Below are 21,522 nucleotides of genomic sequence, written 5' to 3' on the forward strand. Positions count from 1 at the left end.
ATGAAGGCCGCGATAAGCACATTAACATCCAAAAACATTTGCAGCTTATTTTCACGAGTGATGGCAGGAGTAATGAGGGTGTTGCTTTGGTCACCTGTGGTGAAAAGGAACAGCAACACAAGTCCAAGGCAACAAAATGGACAGGTTGTGTTTCTCCTCAGGAAGAAGAGGCGTTGGTGAGCCGCCTTGACCAGGCTGGAGGTGTTGGTGGTCCCGGACAGGTCCTCGGACTTGATATAGACAGTATTGGACATGGAGATTTGATACGATTTTCAATACAGAGCAGCTGAATTTGATTCAATATTGCTCAATGTCACTGATACAATGAAACAAGCAAAATATTATAAAATTATGTACTATATTTATAATGATAAAAACCAAAATGTGTCCAAACGTGTGCTTATTCTCTAACTCATTGGTTAAGGGTCATGAGGTAAAGAACTAGTTCTGAGGAGCTCATAGGGAACAGGGACGGAGCTAGACTTTTTGTCAAGGGGTAGCCAAAGGTTTTTGTAGGGGGGCACAAACAAATACGGAAAAGCACTCTGGAATTAAAAATTCAAGACCACAAATTTTGTGTGATTATAACTAAGAGCGTAAAATAAAAAAACACAGCTAAATGCTAGTCACAACTTATTATTCAGCCATATTTAGACATACAAAGCTTAAGAATAGTGTAGAAGTAGCAGAAAATAATCTTTACCAAGTCTAAATGCTAATCGTAAATTCAAGATGGTCACCACGGCTAACTAAGGGCTATAATTCAGCCATTTTTAAACAGCCACAGCTAAAATGTTTATACAGTAGTATCAGAATAATTAAAATAAAACTTAAATGTAAATACAAAATACAAGATCACCACTTGTCAGTTATTTGGGGGCGACACCTGGGGTGGCCAATCAGGTGTCAGAGGCGGCACCCCTCTGGCTCCGCCCCCTGCTGGGGAAGCTCAGTAGAGCCTCTGCTCCTCCACATGGAAGGGAGTTCGTTGAGGTGGTTTGAGCCTCTTTCTGAACCCAGGGCAGACTCAGCTCTATCCTCACTGGGGAAAGGTTTTTCTCCTGGAGCTGTTGCCTCCGTGAGCCGACTCTGGATAAGTGGTAGAAAATGGACAGTTAGGTGTTATAAATGTGTGATTTTATAGATTTTCTTTAGTTTTAACCTTGATAGATGTTGAATATCTTTTCTAATCTACAGTATCCTATGTCTACAGTTTTAGGTTTAGCATACGGTTTTGATGGCCTTAGCTTTTAGCTACAGCTTAGCTAGTTTTAGGTTTTACCTTTTTTCTTTGTTTGTTTTTAGTTTAGCATATAGCTACTTTATTTCTGGCTCAGCATTTTCTATCTTTTTTTATCCACTCCGCAGTCTCTGCAGAACTGGTGATATTTAGTGTAAAACTTCACGGTTTCCCTTCAGTTGCCAGATTTTGTGTTCTGCAACATTTGTCCAGTCCCATATGACGTGTGTTCTGGTCTGGGGGGGGGCATGTGAACACAAGGAAGTCCAAAGATGTGGGTCAGTCTGTGCCACCTTTAGCTTTTAAAACATTAATCTTTTATCGCCACACCGAACAGGATTATACAGCTGCAGTGATTTCCTGTTGGCTAGATTTTGGATTGTTTACTGAATTAATTCAAATAGGACCCCCCCCCACACACACACACACACACACACACACACGCACAACCAGGCCGTAGTCCTTTTAAATCGCCCACGTCTTCGGTTTTACCTGCGGATCAAAAATAACCAGCGCGTGGAGGTGACGAATCGTCTCTTCAGCCTGATTACCAGGTCCTCTGCTGTGCTGCGTCCATAAAAGGACATGTTGGACCTGCTGGTTCCCAGGCAACATAGTGACAAATCACAGCCGCTGACATCACTAACCTTTGAGGGTTAACCTCCCACCAGACACCACCAAAACCAGGTCCAAAACTACAACTATTCACACCTATAAGGAAGTTTGTGTTTGGTTGATTTGGCTTTTTAAAGTTCTCTTTTAAATGATGCCACATTTGTAAGGATCATGCCTTTAGAGTGGGTTGCWCACATGAAAACCTTCAGTTTATTTTACTGTTGCTACACTTGTTTTCAGCTACTGGTGCCGATCGTAAGATTTATCACCAAGAAGCGTCGTTACAACAAAAGAAACACTAATTTCTGTCTTTTAACGCTAAGTTTAGTTAGGTAAATATTATTACAGGTCCTGCAGGCGTTCTGGATCTGATAACTAATCCTTTTTCGGAAAATATACTTTGAAGATAACCTATAGATAAACTTTGTTGATCAACCTTTATTGATGAAAACCTGTTTATGCTTTCCTGTTTGGTTTTAAAATAAAAATTTTACAAAACGTCCAGAAGGTGGCAGCGTCTGTACAAATAAAACTAATCTCGGCAGAAAGAATGACTTTCTTGCTTATTTATGYTAAAGCCTGAGCAAGTAACTTCAATAAAACCCTGACAATAATCTCTCAGAAAGGAAACTTGCAACAAAGTGAAGATTTGATGCTTGATTCTGTAGATAAATAACATTTTACTAATGAGTCTTTTCATTATGTGTGTGAATGTTTTTGCACATTAAAACGGATCTGAGCTCCAGAGGCCACCATGGAGGTACGAGAAGTCCTGGAGCTTTGGACCCAGGCCAGCGGACCATCAGAGCGTGGACTGAAAACCTTACGGAGAGGACGCCCTGGAGTCGTGCCACTGTGGTCATCGAACTCCTCTCCGGCTGGATAATGAGGGGCTTCGTCCTGAAAACAGTCTGATCAGTCATCCATCCAGCTCTGAGTAGCTGTTAAACCACATGAAAGTTGGTACCCATTATGCTCAATTATCCTTTCCGACCTCTGACCGACATGAAGCCACCGTTCCAAAAATGTTTCCTACATGACAGATACGACCAGCAGAGATCCTCGTCTTGTTTTAGTGTAAAATAACGTGTGGCAAAAACTCCCAAATCACAAAATAAACAGCTGGTAGAGAACTCCAGAACCCAACTTTGGTTTTCCTCTCAGGTAAAGTCGTGATTGTATTAAAGTTTGTATCGGCTTCATGCATGTTAAATATGTATTTATTTGTGAAAATAGTTGAGCTTTTGAGATTTGAAGTGTCCTGCAAAGACTTGCAGTCACAAAATCAACAGTTGTACCACGCTGCATAAATAAATACAACAAAGTATTATGTTTGGTTAATTATATAGATGCTTGTTGGAGATGAACCTGAGGGTGTTGAAAGGCCTGTTTATTTCTCTGGAAATGGCGCCATGTTTGTAGGAAAAATGAGCTGAAAATCTCGTCAAACCTTTTCTGACAACGTCAAAGAGACGATTCTGTGGTTGACGTTTGAGATTCTGCAGGTGCCCGACTGTCGGCACCTGCGAGCAACCGGAGACGGTCCAATATCCTCCACGGTTCGGGATTGAACCCTAACTTCTAAGACAACAGCTTTCGCCCACAAAGAGAGGAGTTTTTCCAGATAATTCCTCCAGAATTTTGAGGTGCAGAGTGACCAACGTTACCACGCTGGTTCAGGATTCCTGTTTTTCCTTAATTACAGGAGGAGTGAGGAGAAGGGGGCGTGCCTGAGGCGGTACCTTCCTCTTTCACACCTGATCACTCCGACCGGCAGTTTCTACGATTCTTCGTCCGTCCACCAATCTTTGACACTCGTGAGATATTGACTCTACAAATAATCTTTTGCTCTCCTGTGTTTCCTTACCGGGAACCTTCCCTCAACGGATCTGGACTCCCAGAATCCCGACTTCCTCCTCCTGGAATCTGTAGGAGATGACAAACAGTAAGTAAATACTTTGAGACCATGCTTCAGGCTGTGGCTGTGTATGGTTCTTCCACATGCTACTGAAGCTCCTGTTTGTTAAATGGAYAAGTTGTTACACTGTCAACGGTCTTGTTTATTCAGACTTTGATTATTCAATCCAATGAACACCAAACAAATCAAATGGTAAGTTTTTATGAGGGCAATCCACATTTTCCTAACAAATGTGTCACCATTTAAAAACAGGTTTTGTAGTGTAAGGTTTATTGCCGAGACGGATTGTTACAGCAAATAATCATCAGCTAAACAAATTTCCTTATTTTTGTGCTCTGTATATTGTCAGAGGGACCCAGAATGCAGACGAGAGCCACCAAAATGCATTTATTATATAAAAATAAAAGAAAGCAAAGGCTGACGTGGAAGTCAAAGTTACTCCGAGGAGAAACTCAAGGAACAAAAGGAGCACGAGGGAAACCCGGGACTGTGGAACGAGACCAACGATGCTGATGTGACTCTGGATACAGGCAGAGGTAATGGACTGGATCTAAAGCCAGGCTGGAACACGACGAGGCAGGTGGGAGTGGCTTCAGATGTGAAGGGAGGGCAGGTGAAAATGGGCGTGGCAGGCTGTCTACAGCAGGTAGAAGCTGGATTAAAAGAACATTCCTAACGCAAAATACCAGTTAAAACTAACAAAAATACCAACAATGACTGTCCCACATAGAAGACAGGTGTGGGCCAGATCTTGCAATGATGACACTGTTTTTAAGATGGCATGCCACAACTGGCCCAGTTGTGGTTTGGTTTATGTGCCCCAGATATGTCAGTGTCACTCCTGGCCCAGATGTGGTTTGGTTTATTTGGCCCAAATCTATCAATGTTACAACTGGCCCAGTTGTGGTTTGGTTTATGTGGGCCAAATATGTCAGTGCCACTACTGGCCCAGATGTGGTTTGGATTATTTGGCCCAAATCTATCAATGTTACAACTGGCCCAGTTGTGGTTTGGTTTAAATGGCCCAGATATGTCAATGCAACACCTGGCCCAGATGTGGTTTGGTTTATTTGGACCAAATCTATCAATGTTACAAATGGCCCAGTTGTGGTTTAGTTGACTTGGCCCAAATATATTAATGCCACAACTAGTCTGGTTTGTTTTACATGGTTCTGGCCCACGCAGGGACCACCTCTGGGCCGTCAGTCTTTGCAGTATCCAGGACAATGTTGGTGCATTGTGTGGGCCAGTACTGGGCCACTAAAAGACAAAGGTGGGCAATAATGTTTTTGCTTTCTTTGTGTTTGTGTCCATTTACAAATAAATATCTGCTGATGTCAGCACATCCTGGTAACGGACACCAAACTTATTAAATCAATTAAAACCTTTTTAAGCCCAATAATTCGTCCAAGACCTCCCTTTTTTCCCCCTTCAAGTTTGGCGTTTTGCGCCCCGCCTCCCTCATTTCTCGCCCCCGTTCGCGCAGGACTGACCTCTCCGCTGCCTCTGAAAGGCGTACAATGGGTCGACAGGACCAAGGATGGCTCGTCTTGGCCACTTTTCTGGGACTTTTGGGCTCGGCGCGGAGCATCGGGCGGGACGAGTTGTTCCCTTTCGGCGTGCGCGCAGGAGACCGGACCCTGGAGCCCGGGAATGACCGGACCTCCGAACTGCTGCTCGACAAGCCAGTTCTGTTTTACGACGGATCTTTCCACAGTGTTTTCGTGAGTAGCTTTGCGCCAAATCCAAAATTCCAGCGCGTGGGGTTTTCAACTTCTCTGACAAGTTTGTTTATTTTATTTTGCGTAATTGCGCACTGAAGATCAGAGTCCGAACAAACATGAAACCTTGGAGGAAGTTTCCACATCCAGATCCGACTGGGAGTTTTTCATGCTGATTTTACAAGTTTGTAATTAACTAAAAGGAATAGGGAATAGGTATCGCCCGCCACAGATTTAAACTTTCATCTTCTGTTGAGAAAAGACGGACTTGAAACAAACCATTATTCACAGTCTCGTACCAAATCTCGCGTGATCTGCGCTCGGAGTGTGTGATGAGGATGACTCTCAGCTAYCATCAGTATCCCTGCTTTTGTCCGTTTTTTATGTTTATGGTTTGTTTTGTGTTTTGGAAGCTGTGGGTTTGGTTTGGGCAGCGGGGTGGTGCAGTGGTTGGAGCTGTSGCCTCATGAAAAAGGTTGCTGGTTCAACTCCTGACCTACCTCTTCAGAGGCACGTTTCCTCTGGGTTTCCTCCCACAAACCAAAAAACACTGTCCCACTGTGTGATTGTCTTATGAGTCCCCATCGTGGACTTGTCCAGAGTTTTGTTTTCCCTCAGTTCAGCTCCTCCTCTGTCAGCCTGCCACACCCACTCTCACCTGTTCTCTGTCAGAATTTAGCTCAGGTGTCTCTACATTCCCAGTTGCCTCAGTCCTAAATGTGAGCCATCACTTCAAACTGAGGATTAAGTGAATGTGGTCAAAAATGATCAAAGCGTTTTTTCAGATTCCTGCTTTTTATTTTGACACCTGGATCACCCTGATATGGTAGCAAAGATATGCCTTGATTTGTCTTTCTAATCAGGATAACTCATTGATATTTGGTCTGAATCCTATTTTAGGCTATTATAATTAGAAATTGTTGATGTTGTATAAAGAGGAAATCTCAAACAATATTTAAATATTAAAATTTGCCAGCTGGGAAGGCAAAAATGCAAGTATTTTCTTCTAAAAATCGTGTTTTTTTGTAGCTCATAATTATAATTTGTTCATATATTTTATGTAAAGGACCCCTATAAGGTATTTTATTCATCAGATTTTGACAAAATGCAATTATTTAACYGCCACTTTGGGATTTAATCCTTGGTTTTATGTGATCAGTCAGTCATAGTTTGTTGGTCTCAAAGTATTTTTGCGGCCACGTCAAAGTTTTGTTTTTGCCTTTCTTTTAAAAATATTTTTATTAGTTTTATTTCATTTTTATTTATTTATTGGTTTCTTTTGTCTGTCTGCAATTTTGCTTCAATGGTTAAACGGGACATTACAAGGTTGAATTGTTGCTTCATATCAATAAAATTCCCAGAGATATGACCAGTTTGTGTTGGTTTATCTTGAATCAGGCAGACTGTAAAACGAAGCCAGTTGACGTACAACCGATTGTTGTTTCKGAGAGCTTCATAAAAGCTGAGTTCTAGCCATTTTTGTGTTTGATTAAATTGCCTTTGTGACTTGTGTTAATTCCAAAAGTGAACAAAGTTTAGATGTATATTCAGTTTTGTTAAGTTTTGTAGTTTTTATGTTGCGTAAAGAAACTCTTCTCAGTCAAGAAGCAGATGCGGATGTTTTGAAGCAAAAGCCAGAGGGGTGGATCTAAATCTTGAACTCTTTATTAAAACAATCGGCCCACTTCAGACTTATTTCCCAGCTGCAGCCGAGCCTGAAACGGTTCTGTTTTTCATTTATGAGAGTTCTGAACTGTCTCTCAGCCTGGAGGGGGTTACAGAGCAGAGACACAGAAAAAGAAGTTTGTAAGAAGTGAATTTATCAAGCTTTAAACGCTTATCTACAAACATGTCTGCTCTGTGAGATCAGAGCTGCTAATTGTTTGTAATGAAGGAAAGCAAGGCTCGCTGGGATTCTTCGTCTGGGGCAAGGACAGGAAGTGGAAGTTTCCTTGTTCTTTTTTTTTTTTTGCTTTAGGATGTAAAGCAGAATGTTTTTGACATGAACTCTGTTGTGTGTTTTTAAAATCACTAAAAGATAAGAAAAGCTGAGCTTCTCGTTTGTTCATTAGTGCTGTGGAAGGACGGCTGACGTAGATCGTTAGTTTAATGAGTTTGGATTAGAGATCAGGGCCGGTCWGGATGAAACAGAGGTCTCTTACGCTGTTGGACTGATTAATCGGCCGACTAATCAGCACTCAGTTGTTCCTGTAGCTTAGCAGAAGAAATAAATTAACAAGCTTTCTGTAGCACACACTTTAGTTTTAGCAATAATGGTTATATATGCTGTATTTTAAGGGTACAGTATGATAAATCAAATTACACGTCTGAAAAGTGGCATCAGTTAAGAAGAAGACACGTTTTTGTGGTTCTCAACCAGAAAAGGGTGGAACCCCCTCTAGGTCATGAGGGAGTATCAATCCAGTGGAGGAGTTTAATTGTCCGTGAGTGACAGTAGGATAGAGCTGGAGCTGGATCAATGGATTTGGACCTCATCCTCAGTAATAAGGGTGTTGCTTCGGTCAGTTATGGTGAAGAAAGAGTTGTGTTGAAAAGCAAAGCTCTCGATTTACTGGTGTGTCTATGTTCCAATCCTCACCTTGGGTCATGAGGTTTGGATCGTGGCTGAAAGAACAAGATTCTGAATACAAGTGGCCAAAATGAGCTTCCTTCATRGGATGGCCTTRGAGATTGGGTGAGGAGCTCAGATGTAAAGCCGCAGCTCCTCCTCATCGATGGGAGTCAGTTGAGGTGGTTCATCTGATCAGGATGCCTCCTGGACGCTTCCCTTTAGAGGTGTTCTTGGCATGATCCCACTGTTAGGAGGTCCCGGGGATGACCCAGGACTCACTGGAGAGAATATGTATCGTCTTTGGCCTGGGAATGCCTCAGAGTCCCCCAGGATGAAACTGTCTCTGAGGATAGGGATGTCTTGGTTTCTCTCCCGGATCTGTTGCCTCCGTGACAGAAAATGCTCGTTGCCATTGTCTCCATCCTTTGATCTCCAAATGACCAATCCGCTCTTTTAATTTCAGATCAACACCAACGGTTTTGTTGCCACAAAGGAGCCGGCGATCGAGTCTGCCTACCTCRGTAAAATGCCCCCGGAGTTTGGCATGATCGCGGCTCTGCAGGGAGACCTGGACACGAGCGATGATGCAGGGGAGGTTTTCTTTCGCCAAGACTCCAGTCCAGATGTTCTGCGTCGGGCGGCTGAGCACATCAACAGGGCCTTTCCCAGGGATGACGAGGTGAATCCCACCAACGTCGTGGTGGTCACCTGGGTTAACGTTGCCAGTCACGACCCTCACACTTCAGGCAGCGACAAGAAGGTGAGGACTATGCAGCTGTTTAATTCTTCTAGACTGGAGCTGGTCATTTATGTATCTTTTATCACTTAGAGAAACACCTTCCAACTGGTTATTGCTTCCTTGGAGACTGCTTCGTATGCAATTGTCCTCTACACAAGAAATGGAATCCAGTTTTACTCCACCCCTGTTGGAGACGATAACGTGATCATGCATGCTGGCTTCAGCAAAGGTTTGAACAAGGGTTTTTTCTACAGCACTCAGGGAGAATATTACCGCACCACCACTGATGACGAGGCAAGCRTCAAGTCTTTAGCAGAGTGAGTGTCCTCCAGCRCAGATGATAATTTCCTTATCGTTTGCACTTTACGAATAAACGTATCATTTGTGTTCCAAWAGGGAGACCAACTCTGGCCTGCGGGGTGTATGGGTGTACAGGATCGGAACCTACCCCTATTTTAGTCAGGTGAAACCCGGGGAGGTAACAGACCTGCCCACGGAGGCCTCACTTCAGGATTTGGACTCACAGCAGTCTATTCTGACCAGTGGACAATGGTTTAGTGTTCCAGATGCAGAACAGGTTCAGGTCCACTCGGTCCAGTACCAACCACAGAACCCAGAGGTGGTGGTGATTGAAGACTCAGAAATTAATGTGGATGGTGAGTTCTTTTAGAATTTTTTTATTTAATTAAACCATTTAATTCTAATAAGGAGCATAGGTTTGGGTAGCATTGGTAAATCCRGTGAGTAACAAGTGGGTTTGCTTTAAAAGGTACTCAGTTGCAGATGTGCATTCATCTATTATTTTCTCATAGTTTTATTAAACTTTCTCTGTGGTTCATGAGATATTTTGCTGATATAGTTGACTCCAATGGTTAATGGCAAGGTTGTAAAGACATTGCTTAATCACTGTTCAGAGTATGTGTTGAGCATAACTCCCAGATACTACCACACCAAATTTTAGCTCAGAATCTGTAAAATTGATTGTAAGTGATTTTTTTTTTGCTTTATTAAGGAGTTCTAAAAACTTTTAAATGAAAACTGATGATAATTAAGAGCCATGGATAGGGTTAGGAYATGTGAAACTTAAAATTGTGTGATTAGCCAAGAAATTATCATGGAAACCTCCATTATAATACTTAAGCATCAATGGACCGAAGAAACCTCCCTGTGGTACACCATTTTTAACAGAAAAATAGCTTAACTGAACTATAAATGTTATTCTGTGCCACAAAAATGCATTTTATCACATTATTTTATGGGACAATTGTAATTATTTAACAAATATATGCTCTGATGATGTTTTTAATGTTTATYTTTTATTTTCAGTGTTTTCATACAACCTCGGGACATGTGCAAACAACAGGAACAAGTGCTCCCAGTTTGCAGACTGCCGAGACTATTCGAGTGGATACTGCTGCCACTGCAGACCGGGCTACTATGGCAATGGAATACAATGTGTGGCAGAGGGTACGGTTCTGGTTCTTCTGTTTTGTTTTTAAATACAGAATCTCTGTAATCACTCAAAACAAATTGTTTARCTACTTTTGTTGAGAGTAAGTCAGAATACTGACACGTATTATRCAAATGTGATTATTGTGTAAATACTGATTCAGCATTCTTATTATTTTATTCCTGTTTGTGTTTTTCCATACATATTTTTAATCTACTTACTTTTGCTGACTTTGTTCTGTTTTAGCCGGTCATTTGTCAAAACGTTCTGCTCATTCTGGAGATGGGCCATTTTAATTTATACGTTTTAAAATATTAAASAAGATTTAAAAATATTATCCCCCCAAAAATGCATTGAGATTTATTCTCTTAATAACATTATTCTCTTTGAAAAAATTTTATGTATTCTTAAATTTTTAAAAGCCAGTTTGTTTCTTTTAGATTTAAACTACTTTATTGCTACTTTTAGTTTTTTAGCTAGCATTTAACACGTTATCTTTGTACCACTTAAGCTTTTAGATAGCTTTTTGATACCTTTTGCTACTTTTATCTATTTAACTTTTCGTAGGTTGTAGACCGTATTTTGCTACTGTTAGCTTTTAGCAAGCATTTAATGACTTTAAGTTTCTAGCTAGCATTTGCCTACTTTTAGCTAACTTTTGCTGCTGTTAGTTTTAAGCTAACATTTCCCCATTTAAACTATTTGCAGATTTTTAATACTTTGTTACCCTTGTGCTACTTTTATCTTTTGGCATTAGCTAGTGTTAGCTTTCAGATAGCCTTTAGATAACTTTACATTGCTGTTACCTATTTTCTRCATTTCATTTTTAGTTACCATTCTGCTACTCCTAACGTCTRGCTAGCATTTAACTACTTTTAGCTATCTTGTGCTGGTTTTAGTTTTAAGTAAACTTTTTACAACCTAAGCTGCTGGCTAGCTTTTTATTCTTTTAGCCGTCCTTTTACTACTTTAAATTCTTAGCTAACATTTTACTACCTGTTTTGACAATGTTAGCTTTGAGCTAGTCTTTTGTTCTAACATCTATCTAATGTTCTGATTGAGCTTTAACATCTTTCAGCACTCAACATTCATGCTGCGCTTTTTTCACACAAAATAGCAATTTCCCTGGTTCATATTTAACATGTAGCTGATGTGGAGAAGCTAAGTAAATCTTTTAGCTTCTGTCCAGATGCAGTTTTCTGAAATATGTCTCAATCATTTWAAAAATGCTATGGGATTAATTTGATGTTTGTGAATGTGAAAAAAGATTTAATTTCCCCTACATGTTTTYATTTATTCAGGAAAACCCCAAAGAATGAACGGAAAACTACACGGCAAGCTGTACGCAGGCCGTTCCCCATCACCACTGGAGTTCAATGGCAACGACCTCCACTCGTACGTCGTGGTTAATGATGGRCGATCGTATGTCGCCATCAGTGGCATTCCCGAGTCCGTCGGGCCCTCCATGCTGCCTCTGTTGGCCCTGAGCAGTGTGATTGGGTGGACGTTTGCTTTGGAGCARCCTGGCTTCAGGAATGGCTTCAGTATCATCGGTGAGGAAAAAAACTTTGAATTTAGTTATTTGTGAGAGGGTCCTAACGTTAACCGGGTTGTCCACGCCGCCTCCTGTAGGGGGGGAGTTCACACGCCAGGCTGAGGTGACCTTCTTCCCTGGGAACGAGAGGCTGACAATCAGGCAGGAGTTTAAAGGCACRGACGAGCTGGACCACCTGGTGGTGACCACCACCATCGACGGCCGGGTCCCTGAGATGCCTCTCGGTTCCACGGTTCAGGTCGATCCTTACACCGACGTCTACCAATACAACAACAACTGTAAGACACAGCTGTGGGTCTTTTCTCTCTAACTGATTTAAGTTACTAATCTGACGGTTTTACCTCGCAGTGATCACCTCATCCTCTACCCGGAACTATAATGTGAATACGCCCGATGGATCCACTGAAACCAGGAGCTAYCAGTGCCGTGAGACCATCACCTTCCAGAGCTGCCAGCACGACGAATCATTGAGAGACCTGACCACCCAGATGCTCAAAGTGGACCAGGTCTTCGTCCTGTACGATTCTAGTAATAACCTCCTCCGGTACGCCATGAGCAACAAGATCGGGGACGTCAACGGTGAGAAAGAGGAAAATGTATTTTTTGGTTTTGATCCGAGTTGGTTTCTTTCCTGAGTCTTTGTCTCACGCTGTAATTTCTTAGGCGGTCAGCCGGAGGAGAACCCGTGTTTCACTGGAAGACACGGCTGTGACACCAACGCTGTGTGCCGACCCGGTGATGGGATCCATTTCACGTGCCAGTGCGCCGCTGGGTTCAACGGTGACGGCCGGACGTGTTATGGTAAGAAATACCCCTCTTTAACTGTAAAGGTGCACCGTTTCCATGATTTGTTACTAATTTTAGATTTCAGCTAGCTATTTTCTACATTAGTTCAGTTGCTGTTTTTAATTTTAAGCTAACTTTTTGAKACTTTACACTACCCTATTGTTACTTTATGGATTTTAGCTAGTCTTTTGAAATTGTTGGCGTTCAGCTACTCTTGTTGTTTTTAATTTCTACTAGCTATTTAGCTACATTTAGTTAGCTTTTTTAGATTTTAGCTAACTTTTTTTACGTTTGTTTTTTTGTTATAATTTTGCTAATCTTGACTTCTAGCTAGAATTTAACTACTTTTAGCTTTTAGYTGCTTTTAGRTAGCTTTTGCTGGTTTTAGTTTTAAGCTAACTTTTTTACTATTACGCTATTGGCTACCACTTTGCTACTTTTGTCTCRTAGTTAGCATTTCATGGATTTTAGCTAGTGTTTTGCTACTGTTAGCTTCCAGCTAGTATTTTGTTGTTTTTAACTTCTAGCTACAATTTTGCTACTCTAAGCTAGATTTTTTTTGTTGCTACTTTTAGATTTTAGATAATTATTTTCTACATAAGTTGTTTTAGTCATCACTTTGCTAGTCTTAGCTTTTAGCTAGTATTTAACTACTTTTGGCCATGAGATAGCATTTACCTAGTTTTACCTTGAATTTGCTGCTTTTAATTTGAAGTCAGCCTATTAGGTAGCATTTTGCTACTTTAAGCTACACTTTTGCTACTTTTATATTTTGGCTAGCCTTTCACAGCATTTAGTCAGTGTTTTGCTACTAACATCTTTCAACTAGTCTTTTGTTGTTGTTGTTAGCCTCKAGCTACGATTCTGCTACTTTTACTTTTTATAGCTAGATTTGTGTTCATTTAAAATTTTAGTTCCCTATTTTTTTTTTACATGATTTGTTAGTTACCATTTTGTTACTTTTAGGCTCTGGCTAGCATTTATCTACTTTTTGCTAGCTTTTGAGCTTTCTTTATACCACATAAGATCAGAACGTCCTGCCGTTTTGGACACAGCCTAAACTAACATTTTTACACTTTGCCACTATGTCTCTTAGCTAACCTTTTACAACTTTTAGCTAGTGTTTTGCTACTGTTAGCTTTCAGCTAACATTTTATCTTCTAGATAGCATTTACCTTCTTTTATCTAGCTTTTGCTCCATTTCACGTGCCAGTCTTATGATAAGATTTAACCGTAAAATGGCACGATCCATGACTGTCTTCTGAATGAACCCAGACTCAGAGTTTGTCTTCCTCCTGTGGGACGACACATTTATGTCATTCAGAGGCAGTCCCATGCTTCCAGGCTGAGTTTGATCAATCTGTGTGATCTCTTGTTACCAACCCATGTTCTACATCAGCCGTCTCTGACACGAGAGACCAAACAGGAAGAACTTACAGAGAAAGGAAGGAAATCCTTCAGACAGATCCTGTTKTTACACAATTAGTTCATCTTATCAAATGTCTCTCTTTGAAATTTAAAGAAGCTGATTCTACAAATCCAGACTCCGGAAGACAAATCTGCTCTAATGTGGGGTTATTAGCCTGCGATAACCCATCTMTTTTTTTTCTTTGACAGACATTGATGAATGTAGAGAGACTCCTTACATCTGTGGATCTAATGCTATCTGCAACAATCAGCCAGGGACTTTCCGCTGCGAATGTGAGGAAGGATTTCAGTTCGGCAGCGATGGACGGACCTGCATCGGTGAGATGATTTGTGCCTAAAAGTAAAACAAGAAAAAATGAACATTTATGTGAAAATGCAACCAGAAACAATGTCAACTAAAGATAAAATTAGCTGAAAAAGAAGTTACAAGTTAAACACAAAACACAAAAAACTACATTTAAACCAGCAGAACAGTAGCTATATGCTAAAACCAGCAGAACAGAAGCTATGCTAAAACCAACAGAACAGAAGCTATATGCTAAAACCAACAGAACAGTAGCTATAAGCTAAAACCAACAGAACAGTAGCTAAAAGCTAAAACCAACAGAACAGTAGCTATAAGCTAAAACCAACAGAACAGTAGCTATAAGCTAAAACCAACAGAACAGTAGCTATAAGCTAAAACCAGCAGAACAGTAGCTACAAGCTAAAAGCAGCAGAACAATAGCTATAAGCTAAAACCAGCAGAACAGTAGCTATAAGCTAAACAGTAGCTATAAGCTAAAACCAGCAGAACAGAAGCTATATGCTAAAACCAGCAGAACAGAAGCTATAAGCTAAAACCAACAGAACAGTAGCTACAAGCTAAAACCAGCAGAACAGTAGCTACAAGCTAAAACCAGCAGAACAGTAGCTATAAGCTAAAACCAGCAGAACAGTAGCTTTAAGCTAAAACCAGCAGAACATAAGCTATATGCTAAAACCAACAGAAAAGTAGGCCTAGCTATAAGCTAAAACCAGCAGAACAGTAGTTATAAGCTAAAACCAGCAGAAAGTAGCTATAAGCTAATCAGTAGCTATAAGCTAAAACCAGCAGAACAGTAGCTTTAAGCTAAAACCAGCAGAACAGTAGCTTTAAGCTAAAACCAGCAGAATAGTAGCTACAAGCTAAAACCAGCAGAACAGTAGCTATAAGCTAAAACCAGCAGAAAAATAGCTATATGCTAAAACCAGGAAAATAGAATAAGTTTTTTGAACTGTGGCTCAAAGTTAAATCTTACAAAACAGTGGCTAAAAAAAAATCTAAAAATAAACTAAAATGATCAAAATAGCTAAAAGAAGATGAAAAAAGTAGCAGTAGCTGTAAGCAAAAAATATCACAATAGATAAAACATAAAATCTGTATTACAGTAGCTAAAGGCCTAAAACCAACAAAACAATTGCTAAAAGCTTCACTCTGTGAAGCAGTAACTCAAAGCTGAGATCATAACAGTAGCTATAGACTAAAACCAAGAAAAAAGTTTCAGAAATTTTAATTTATTAAAACATTTTGTTAAAAGCATCAAAAATCCAGCATTACCCAACCCACAGCTAAAAGCTAAAAGATAAAAACAGTAGCTGAAAGCTAAAATGWATACAGCAGTAGCTAAATACTGAAGCTATCAGAACAGTAGCTAAATTATTGAATGAGCAAAACAGTAGTTAGAAACAACAATTAGCAAAACTTTAGCTAAAATTTGCAAAACACTAAGTAAAAGCCAAGACTATAAACATTTGTTTAAGCTAACATCAGGTAAACAGCAGATGAAGCCTAAAATTATGAGGACATGATCCAAAACTTAAAGTTATACCTAAAAGCAAAACAGTAGCTAAAAGTTCAAAATGAATCAAATAAGCTGAAGATGTCACATAGCAGAGGTTTTTCCTGTTTTGAAGAGATCTCTTTGCCTTGTGGTTAAAAAATTAAATAATATTGAACAAAAAATAGTTCTAAAAKTTTAAAAGTCATAGCTGTAATGTGCTGAACAAGCTGATATCTTTACCTGAACGGCTAAAATAGAAACATTAGAAAAAATGTATTAATAGGAAAACAACAGTGAGGAARACGGGATGAAAGTATAAATTTCTCTCTTTCTTTTTGCAGAGGTGGATCGACCCGTGGACCACTGCGAGGAAGGCACCCACACCTGTGACGTTTCTGAGCGCGCTCAGTGCAGCTACACCGGAGGCTCCTCCTACATCTGCTCCTGCCTGCAGGGATTTGTGGGCGACGGAAGAACGTGCCAAGGTACGAAGAGACATACTAAATGCATCATTACTGCATCTGTCTTCATCCTAAATCTTAGGGATTTACAGGGTTTAAAGCATTTATCCTTTAAGTCAAAGCGTTCTCATGTGTTGCCTTCAGATATTGACGAGTGTCAGCCTGGCAGGTGCCACCAGAACGCAGTGTGCACCAACACACAGGGTTCGTTTATCTGCCAGTGCCAGCCGGGCTACAGTGGAAACGGTATCTACTGCTCTTCAGGTGAGACCTTTACAATCRTATCTGTTGTTCAAATGATTCTCGCTCTGGTAAAAGATTATTTTTATTTATTTTTTGCCATTTTAGTCTTTWTATCAAAACATTTCAGCATATCCAGGAGATACTGTACGTGTTRTTTTTGTAACTATTATTCTTTTCTGAATATTTAAYATTATTTACAAATAATTTCCTGTTGTAATACATAGAAACTGTTTCAATTCCTTCAAAAATAATTTTGCTTCGTTATACTTTGTTCTGTCTTTTTATGCTACTTTTAGCTTTGTGATACTTTCAGTTAGTCATTGTTACGTTAAGCTAACCTTTACGATTTTAGATCATTTTTTGCTACTTTATCCTTGCATTTTGTTACATTTAGCAAGTCTTTTGCTGCATTTAACATGATTTTTGCTACTTTTAACCTAACTTTTAGTTACTTTTAGCCTAACTTGTAGTTACTTTTAGCACAACCTTTTGCTACTTTAAGCATAGCCTTTTGTTACTTTAGCTTTGCATTTTGTTACTTTTAGCCAGTCTTTTGCTGCATTTAACATAATTTTTTGCTACTTTTAACCTAACTTTTAGTTACTTTTAGCCTAACTTGTAGTTACTTTTAGCACAACCTTTTGCTACTTTTAGCATAGCCTTTTGTTACTTTTAGTCAGTGTTTTGCTACTTCTAGCCAAACATTTGCCACTTTTAGCCTAGCTTTTTGTTGCTTTCAGCCTAGCCTTTTGCTACTTTTAGCGTAGCCTTTTGTTACTTTTAGTCAGTGTTTTGCTATTTTTAGCCTAGCCTTTTGCTACTTTTAGCTAAGCTTTTGCTACATTTAGCCTTGTCTTTTGTTACTTTTATCCAGCCGTTTGCTAGTTTAGCCTAGCTGTTTGTTACTTTTAGCCTAGCCTTTTGCTACTTTACCTATTAGCAGGCCTTTTGATGCTTTCAGCAGCTTCTTTTGTTTTGTTTAGCTAACTTTTATGCTTTTAGTCAGCCTTTTGTTACTTTTAGYTCTTAGCTAGTTTGTGCTAGTGCTTGCTATTTTACATTTAGTTAGCTTYTTGCTACATTTAACTTACCTTTTAGCCAGTCTTTACTTGTTTTAGCTTGTTGTTAGCATTCATAGCTTGTTTAGCTASCATTCTGCTGCTTTTAGTTTTCAGCAMTTTTAATATTTAGCTATTAWTTTGCTAATTTCACCGTTGTCTTTTTAAAATTTTTTTTGTCCCTCTTCTTTCAGAGAGGACAAAGACTCGATGCGAGACCCACAGGGACAGTCTTCTCGGTGGGGCGGGGTTCGGTGCACTGCGGGGCCCCCGACCCCCTGTCGGCCAGTACATCCCGGAGTGTGACGTGAACGGTGATTACGTGCCCACCCAGTGCCACAGCAGCACCGGGTATTGCTGGTGCGTGGACCGAAATGGACTGGAGATCGACGGGACCCGCTCTGCTCCCGGCAGCCGACCCATGTGTGAGGAAACGATAAGGGAGAAACGCTGCTAAAGTTCCAGGAGGGCATTGCAGTGTTTCATTTTAATGTTTTTAAAATCTGTATTAGGTGTCGACCACAACATTGAACCCACACCTGTTGGACCCCGGCCTCGACCCGACGTCACGCTCCCCCCCGGGACGCACCTGYTGTTCGCTCAGAGTGGCAGAATCGAACACATCCCATTGGAGGGTTACGAAATGAGAAAGCATGACGCCAAACCCATCCTTCATCTCCCTGTAAGTTACTTTTTTTTCTGGAAGGATTGTGTTTATAAAAAGAAATCTGATAAAACTGCGGTGGCCATCTTRAATCATCTTGAGGGATTCATTAAAACCCATCCAGTGCTTCAAGAGATATTTTAATAAAAGTCAGACAAAAACACACAGGAAATCACATTTTTGCACCTTAAACAAGAAAAACGAGACCCGTCGTAAGATTTGCTCAGGCTGTAGCTGCAGTTTGTTCTCTTCTCGGCACCAAAACTCGCTTCTTTCCTGTCAGATTCCCAGCTGCTCCGTGCATTAAAGGCTCGCACTTTATTGGAAACGCATTGTGGTATTCCCACTAATGAATAACATGGGTTCACTCTGGAATGGCCATCTGTTTTGTGTTGTTGTTGATGTCTTTACACTGATTTCTAAACCAGCTGTCTTGAAGTCCGGCTGCACCGCTGGGCTTACTCACAGTTAGTTTACATTTAAGTCTAGACGAGAAAAACACACATCTGCTCCAAGTTTTGTCTGAGAAATTATCTCTTTCTGTTTCTATTTCTTTCTATTTCTCTATTTCTCTCTACAGGGTAAAGTTATTATTGGAGTCGCCTACGATTGTGTAGAAAAAATGATTTATTGGACAGAAATAACATCTCCTTCGATCAGCAAGGCCAGCGCCGACAGCGGGGAGCCCACGCCTGTCATCAGAACCGGTAGTTTCACTTAACTCTTCTTACCTCACACATACTCGTCCACTCAGCCCTGTGACTACCTCTTTTTTTTAAAAACTAAAACCTTGAAATGTGTTTGTCGCCCCGCCCTGACAGATTTGGAAAGCCCAGAGGGTATCGCCATCGACCACTTGAGCCGAACCATGTTCTGGACCGACTCCATGAGGGATCGGATCGAGGTGGCGTCTCTGGACGGGTCTCAGCGCAGAATCCTTATAGACACCGATCTTGTGAACCCTCGAGCTATCATCGCTGATCCTGAAAACGGGTAAAAAAAAAACAAAAAACTTTAGATGATGTTTTTATTGACTTCACAATGTATTTGTAGAGCTTAGAAATAAAAGAGGTAGTCACAGGCCTGAGTCGTCAAGTATGTGTGAGATAGAGGGAGGAGCCAGCAGTGCAAGTGAAGCTAAACATACTCGTCGCCAACGGTAAAATCCTATGTAAAAAAGGTTGTTTGAACTATAACAAAACAACTAGAAGTAAGTTGATCRAATCTTGTTACGTCTCTGAGTTAGCGAGGCAGGTAGTCACAGGGCTGAGTCGTCAAGTATGCGTGAGGTTGAGGGAGGAGCCAGCAGTGCAAGTGAAGCTAAAGGTATGTGTCGCCAACGGTAAATTCCAATGTGAAAAAGGTTGTCTAGAACTACATCAAACCACTGAGTCAGCGAGGGAGGTAGTCACAGGGCTGAGTTGCCAAGTATGCGTGAGGTGGAGGGAGGAGCCAGCAGTTCTTCAGTCTAACCACACACCACAAGTCGAGACTGTCTCTTTCAATTGATGCAGTTTGGAAAAGGTTAACTTTGGTMATTTTTTTTATGTTTATCGAATTTTTAACCACAGAGATGTTCAAGTGTGGGAAACTGGTGCTAATTTATAAATATCATCAAAGCTGTGACTTGATTTATTGTAAACTGACACCGATCGTGTCTTTCCACCAGTAATCTGTACTGGGCCGACTGGAACCGCGACGCCCCCAAGATAGAAACCTCTTACATGGACGGAACCAACCGAAGAGTTCTGGTTAAGGACAACCTCGGTCTGCCAAACGGGCTGACTTACGACCATCAGAGTTTTCTGCTGTGCTGGGCAGATGCTGGTAAATCCCAGACAGATGACTAATCCAAGGTGTCTGCTTTGAGATTAGCCCTGAGCGAGATCTTTCACCTGCAGGTACCCACAAACTGGAGTGTGTGAATCCTGGTCGGGGAGACCGCAGCACGGTTTTGGAGGGGATCCGGTACCCGTTTGGTATCACGTCAATTGGGAGGAACGTGTACTACACCGACTGGCAGAGGTCTGAAACTTKCTTTATTCATTTTTTTTACATTTAATGATTCAGTTTCAGCCTGCTGTGGAGAGTTAAGAGTTCATATCTGGACCAGTGGAGTCCGGACAGGGTGGCTCAGGGGTCACGCTTCAATCCTGGGCTCGCAGCCTGAAACTGTTGAGCTCTGTGTTTCCTCTGAAGAAGAGCGGGGGTTGGGTGAGTGTGTGAACATGGGAGCGAGAAAGAATCCTGAAAACTGACAGCTGCTTGCAATTTTCCAGCCGAGGCATCTGTGAGTGACCTGCCCCGGGCCTCACTGTGATCTSAGCGGGAACTTACAAGAAAAGGTTGAGAGATTGTGTCGAGGAGGGGGAAAAGGAGCACACTTTCCAAAAACGGACCAGACTCTTCTACGAAATGTTTCTGAACTTTCGCGCTGGTTTGTGTTCCAACAGGGATTCCGTGGTCGTGGTGGACCGCTTCACTGGACAAGAGTCGGACGAGTTCCACCCTCAGAAACGAACCAGGCCGTATGGGATCACCACAGCTTAYGCACAGTGTCTTTCAGGTAGCATTAAACATCAAAATTAATCAAAATGAAGCTTGTTTCATTATAAATAAAGGCAAAAGAGGTGATATTGTTTTGCCCWTGTCTGTGTGTACTGGATGGACTCTCAGAAARCAGAGTTGGGCATGRTTATGCTAATCAGCTAACWGCTAATAGCATATCTAGTTTTTTGTTTAGCAWTTTAGCTCATTCACTAATATTGCAAATCATTAGCGTACCAGTTAGCTTCTTTTAAATTATGTTTTGCCAACTAGAAATAGACTAAAAGCTAATAGCGGTACTACTTTTTTGTTTAGCGCATTAGCTTTTTCATAAATGTTGAAAACTGTTAGCAGACAAGTTAGCTTCTGCTAAATTATGTTTCACCAACTTTAAATCTGCTAACTGCTAATAGCAGAACTACTTTTTTGTTTAGCATTTTAGCTTTTCCCCAAATGTTGCAAACCAATAGTGGACCAGTTAGCTTCAACTAAATTATGTTTTGCAAGCTTTAAACCCACTAATTACTAATAGCAGAACTACCTTTTTGTTAAGCGTATTAGCCTTTTAACAAACTGTTAGCGGACCCATTAGCTTCCACTAAATTATATTTTTAAATTCGCTAAAAGCTAGCCGAACTCCTTTTTTGTTTGGCATATTAGCTTTTTCCACAAACATTCAAAACCAATAGTGAACCAGTTAGCTTCGGCTAAATTATGTTTTGC

General features: G+C 40.8%; 1 protein-coding gene across 1 annotated transcript in view; it reads left to right on the top strand.

The window, feature by feature from the left end:
- The first annotated feature begins 5,242 nt into the window (after positions 1–5,242).
- nid1a (nidogen 1a) overlaps positions 5,243–21,522 on the top strand; it is a 17,923-nt gene continuing 1,643 nt past the window's right edge. Inside the window, exons 1-19 of the mRNA XM_014005911.1 lie at positions 5,243–5,497; positions 8,530–8,826; positions 8,896–9,122; positions 9,202–9,461; positions 10,132–10,272; positions 11,557–11,808; positions 11,888–12,088; positions 12,159–12,389; positions 12,474–12,611; positions 14,214–14,342; positions 16,168–16,311; positions 16,432–16,551; positions 17,783–18,013; positions 18,101–18,270; positions 18,833–18,959; positions 19,074–19,245; positions 19,922–20,079; positions 20,154–20,277; positions 20,706–20,818. Coding sequence (XP_013861365.1) covers positions 5,294–5,497; positions 8,530–8,826; positions 8,896–9,122; positions 9,202–9,461; positions 10,132–10,272; positions 11,557–11,808; positions 11,888–12,088; positions 12,159–12,389; positions 12,474–12,611; positions 14,214–14,342; positions 16,168–16,311; positions 16,432–16,551; positions 17,783–18,013; positions 18,101–18,270; positions 18,833–18,959; positions 19,074–19,245; positions 19,922–20,079; positions 20,154–20,277; positions 20,706–20,818 — 3,439 coding nt within the window. The 5' untranslated portion in view covers positions 5,243–5,293. The remainder of the gene's footprint in view (positions 5,498–8,529; positions 8,827–8,895; positions 9,123–9,201; positions 9,462–10,131; positions 10,273–11,556; positions 11,809–11,887; positions 12,089–12,158; positions 12,390–12,473; positions 12,612–14,213; positions 14,343–16,167; positions 16,312–16,431; positions 16,552–17,782; positions 18,014–18,100; positions 18,271–18,832; positions 18,960–19,073; positions 19,246–19,921; positions 20,080–20,153; positions 20,278–20,705; positions 20,819–21,522) is intronic.

This window comes from Austrofundulus limnaeus, unplaced genomic scaffold (assembly GCF_001266775.1).
Source record: "Austrofundulus limnaeus strain Quisiro unplaced genomic scaffold, Austrofundulus_limnaeus-1.0 Scaffold33, whole genome shotgun sequence".
NCBI classification, from domain to species: domain Eukaryota; kingdom Metazoa; phylum Chordata; class Actinopteri; order Cyprinodontiformes; family Rivulidae; genus Austrofundulus; species Austrofundulus limnaeus.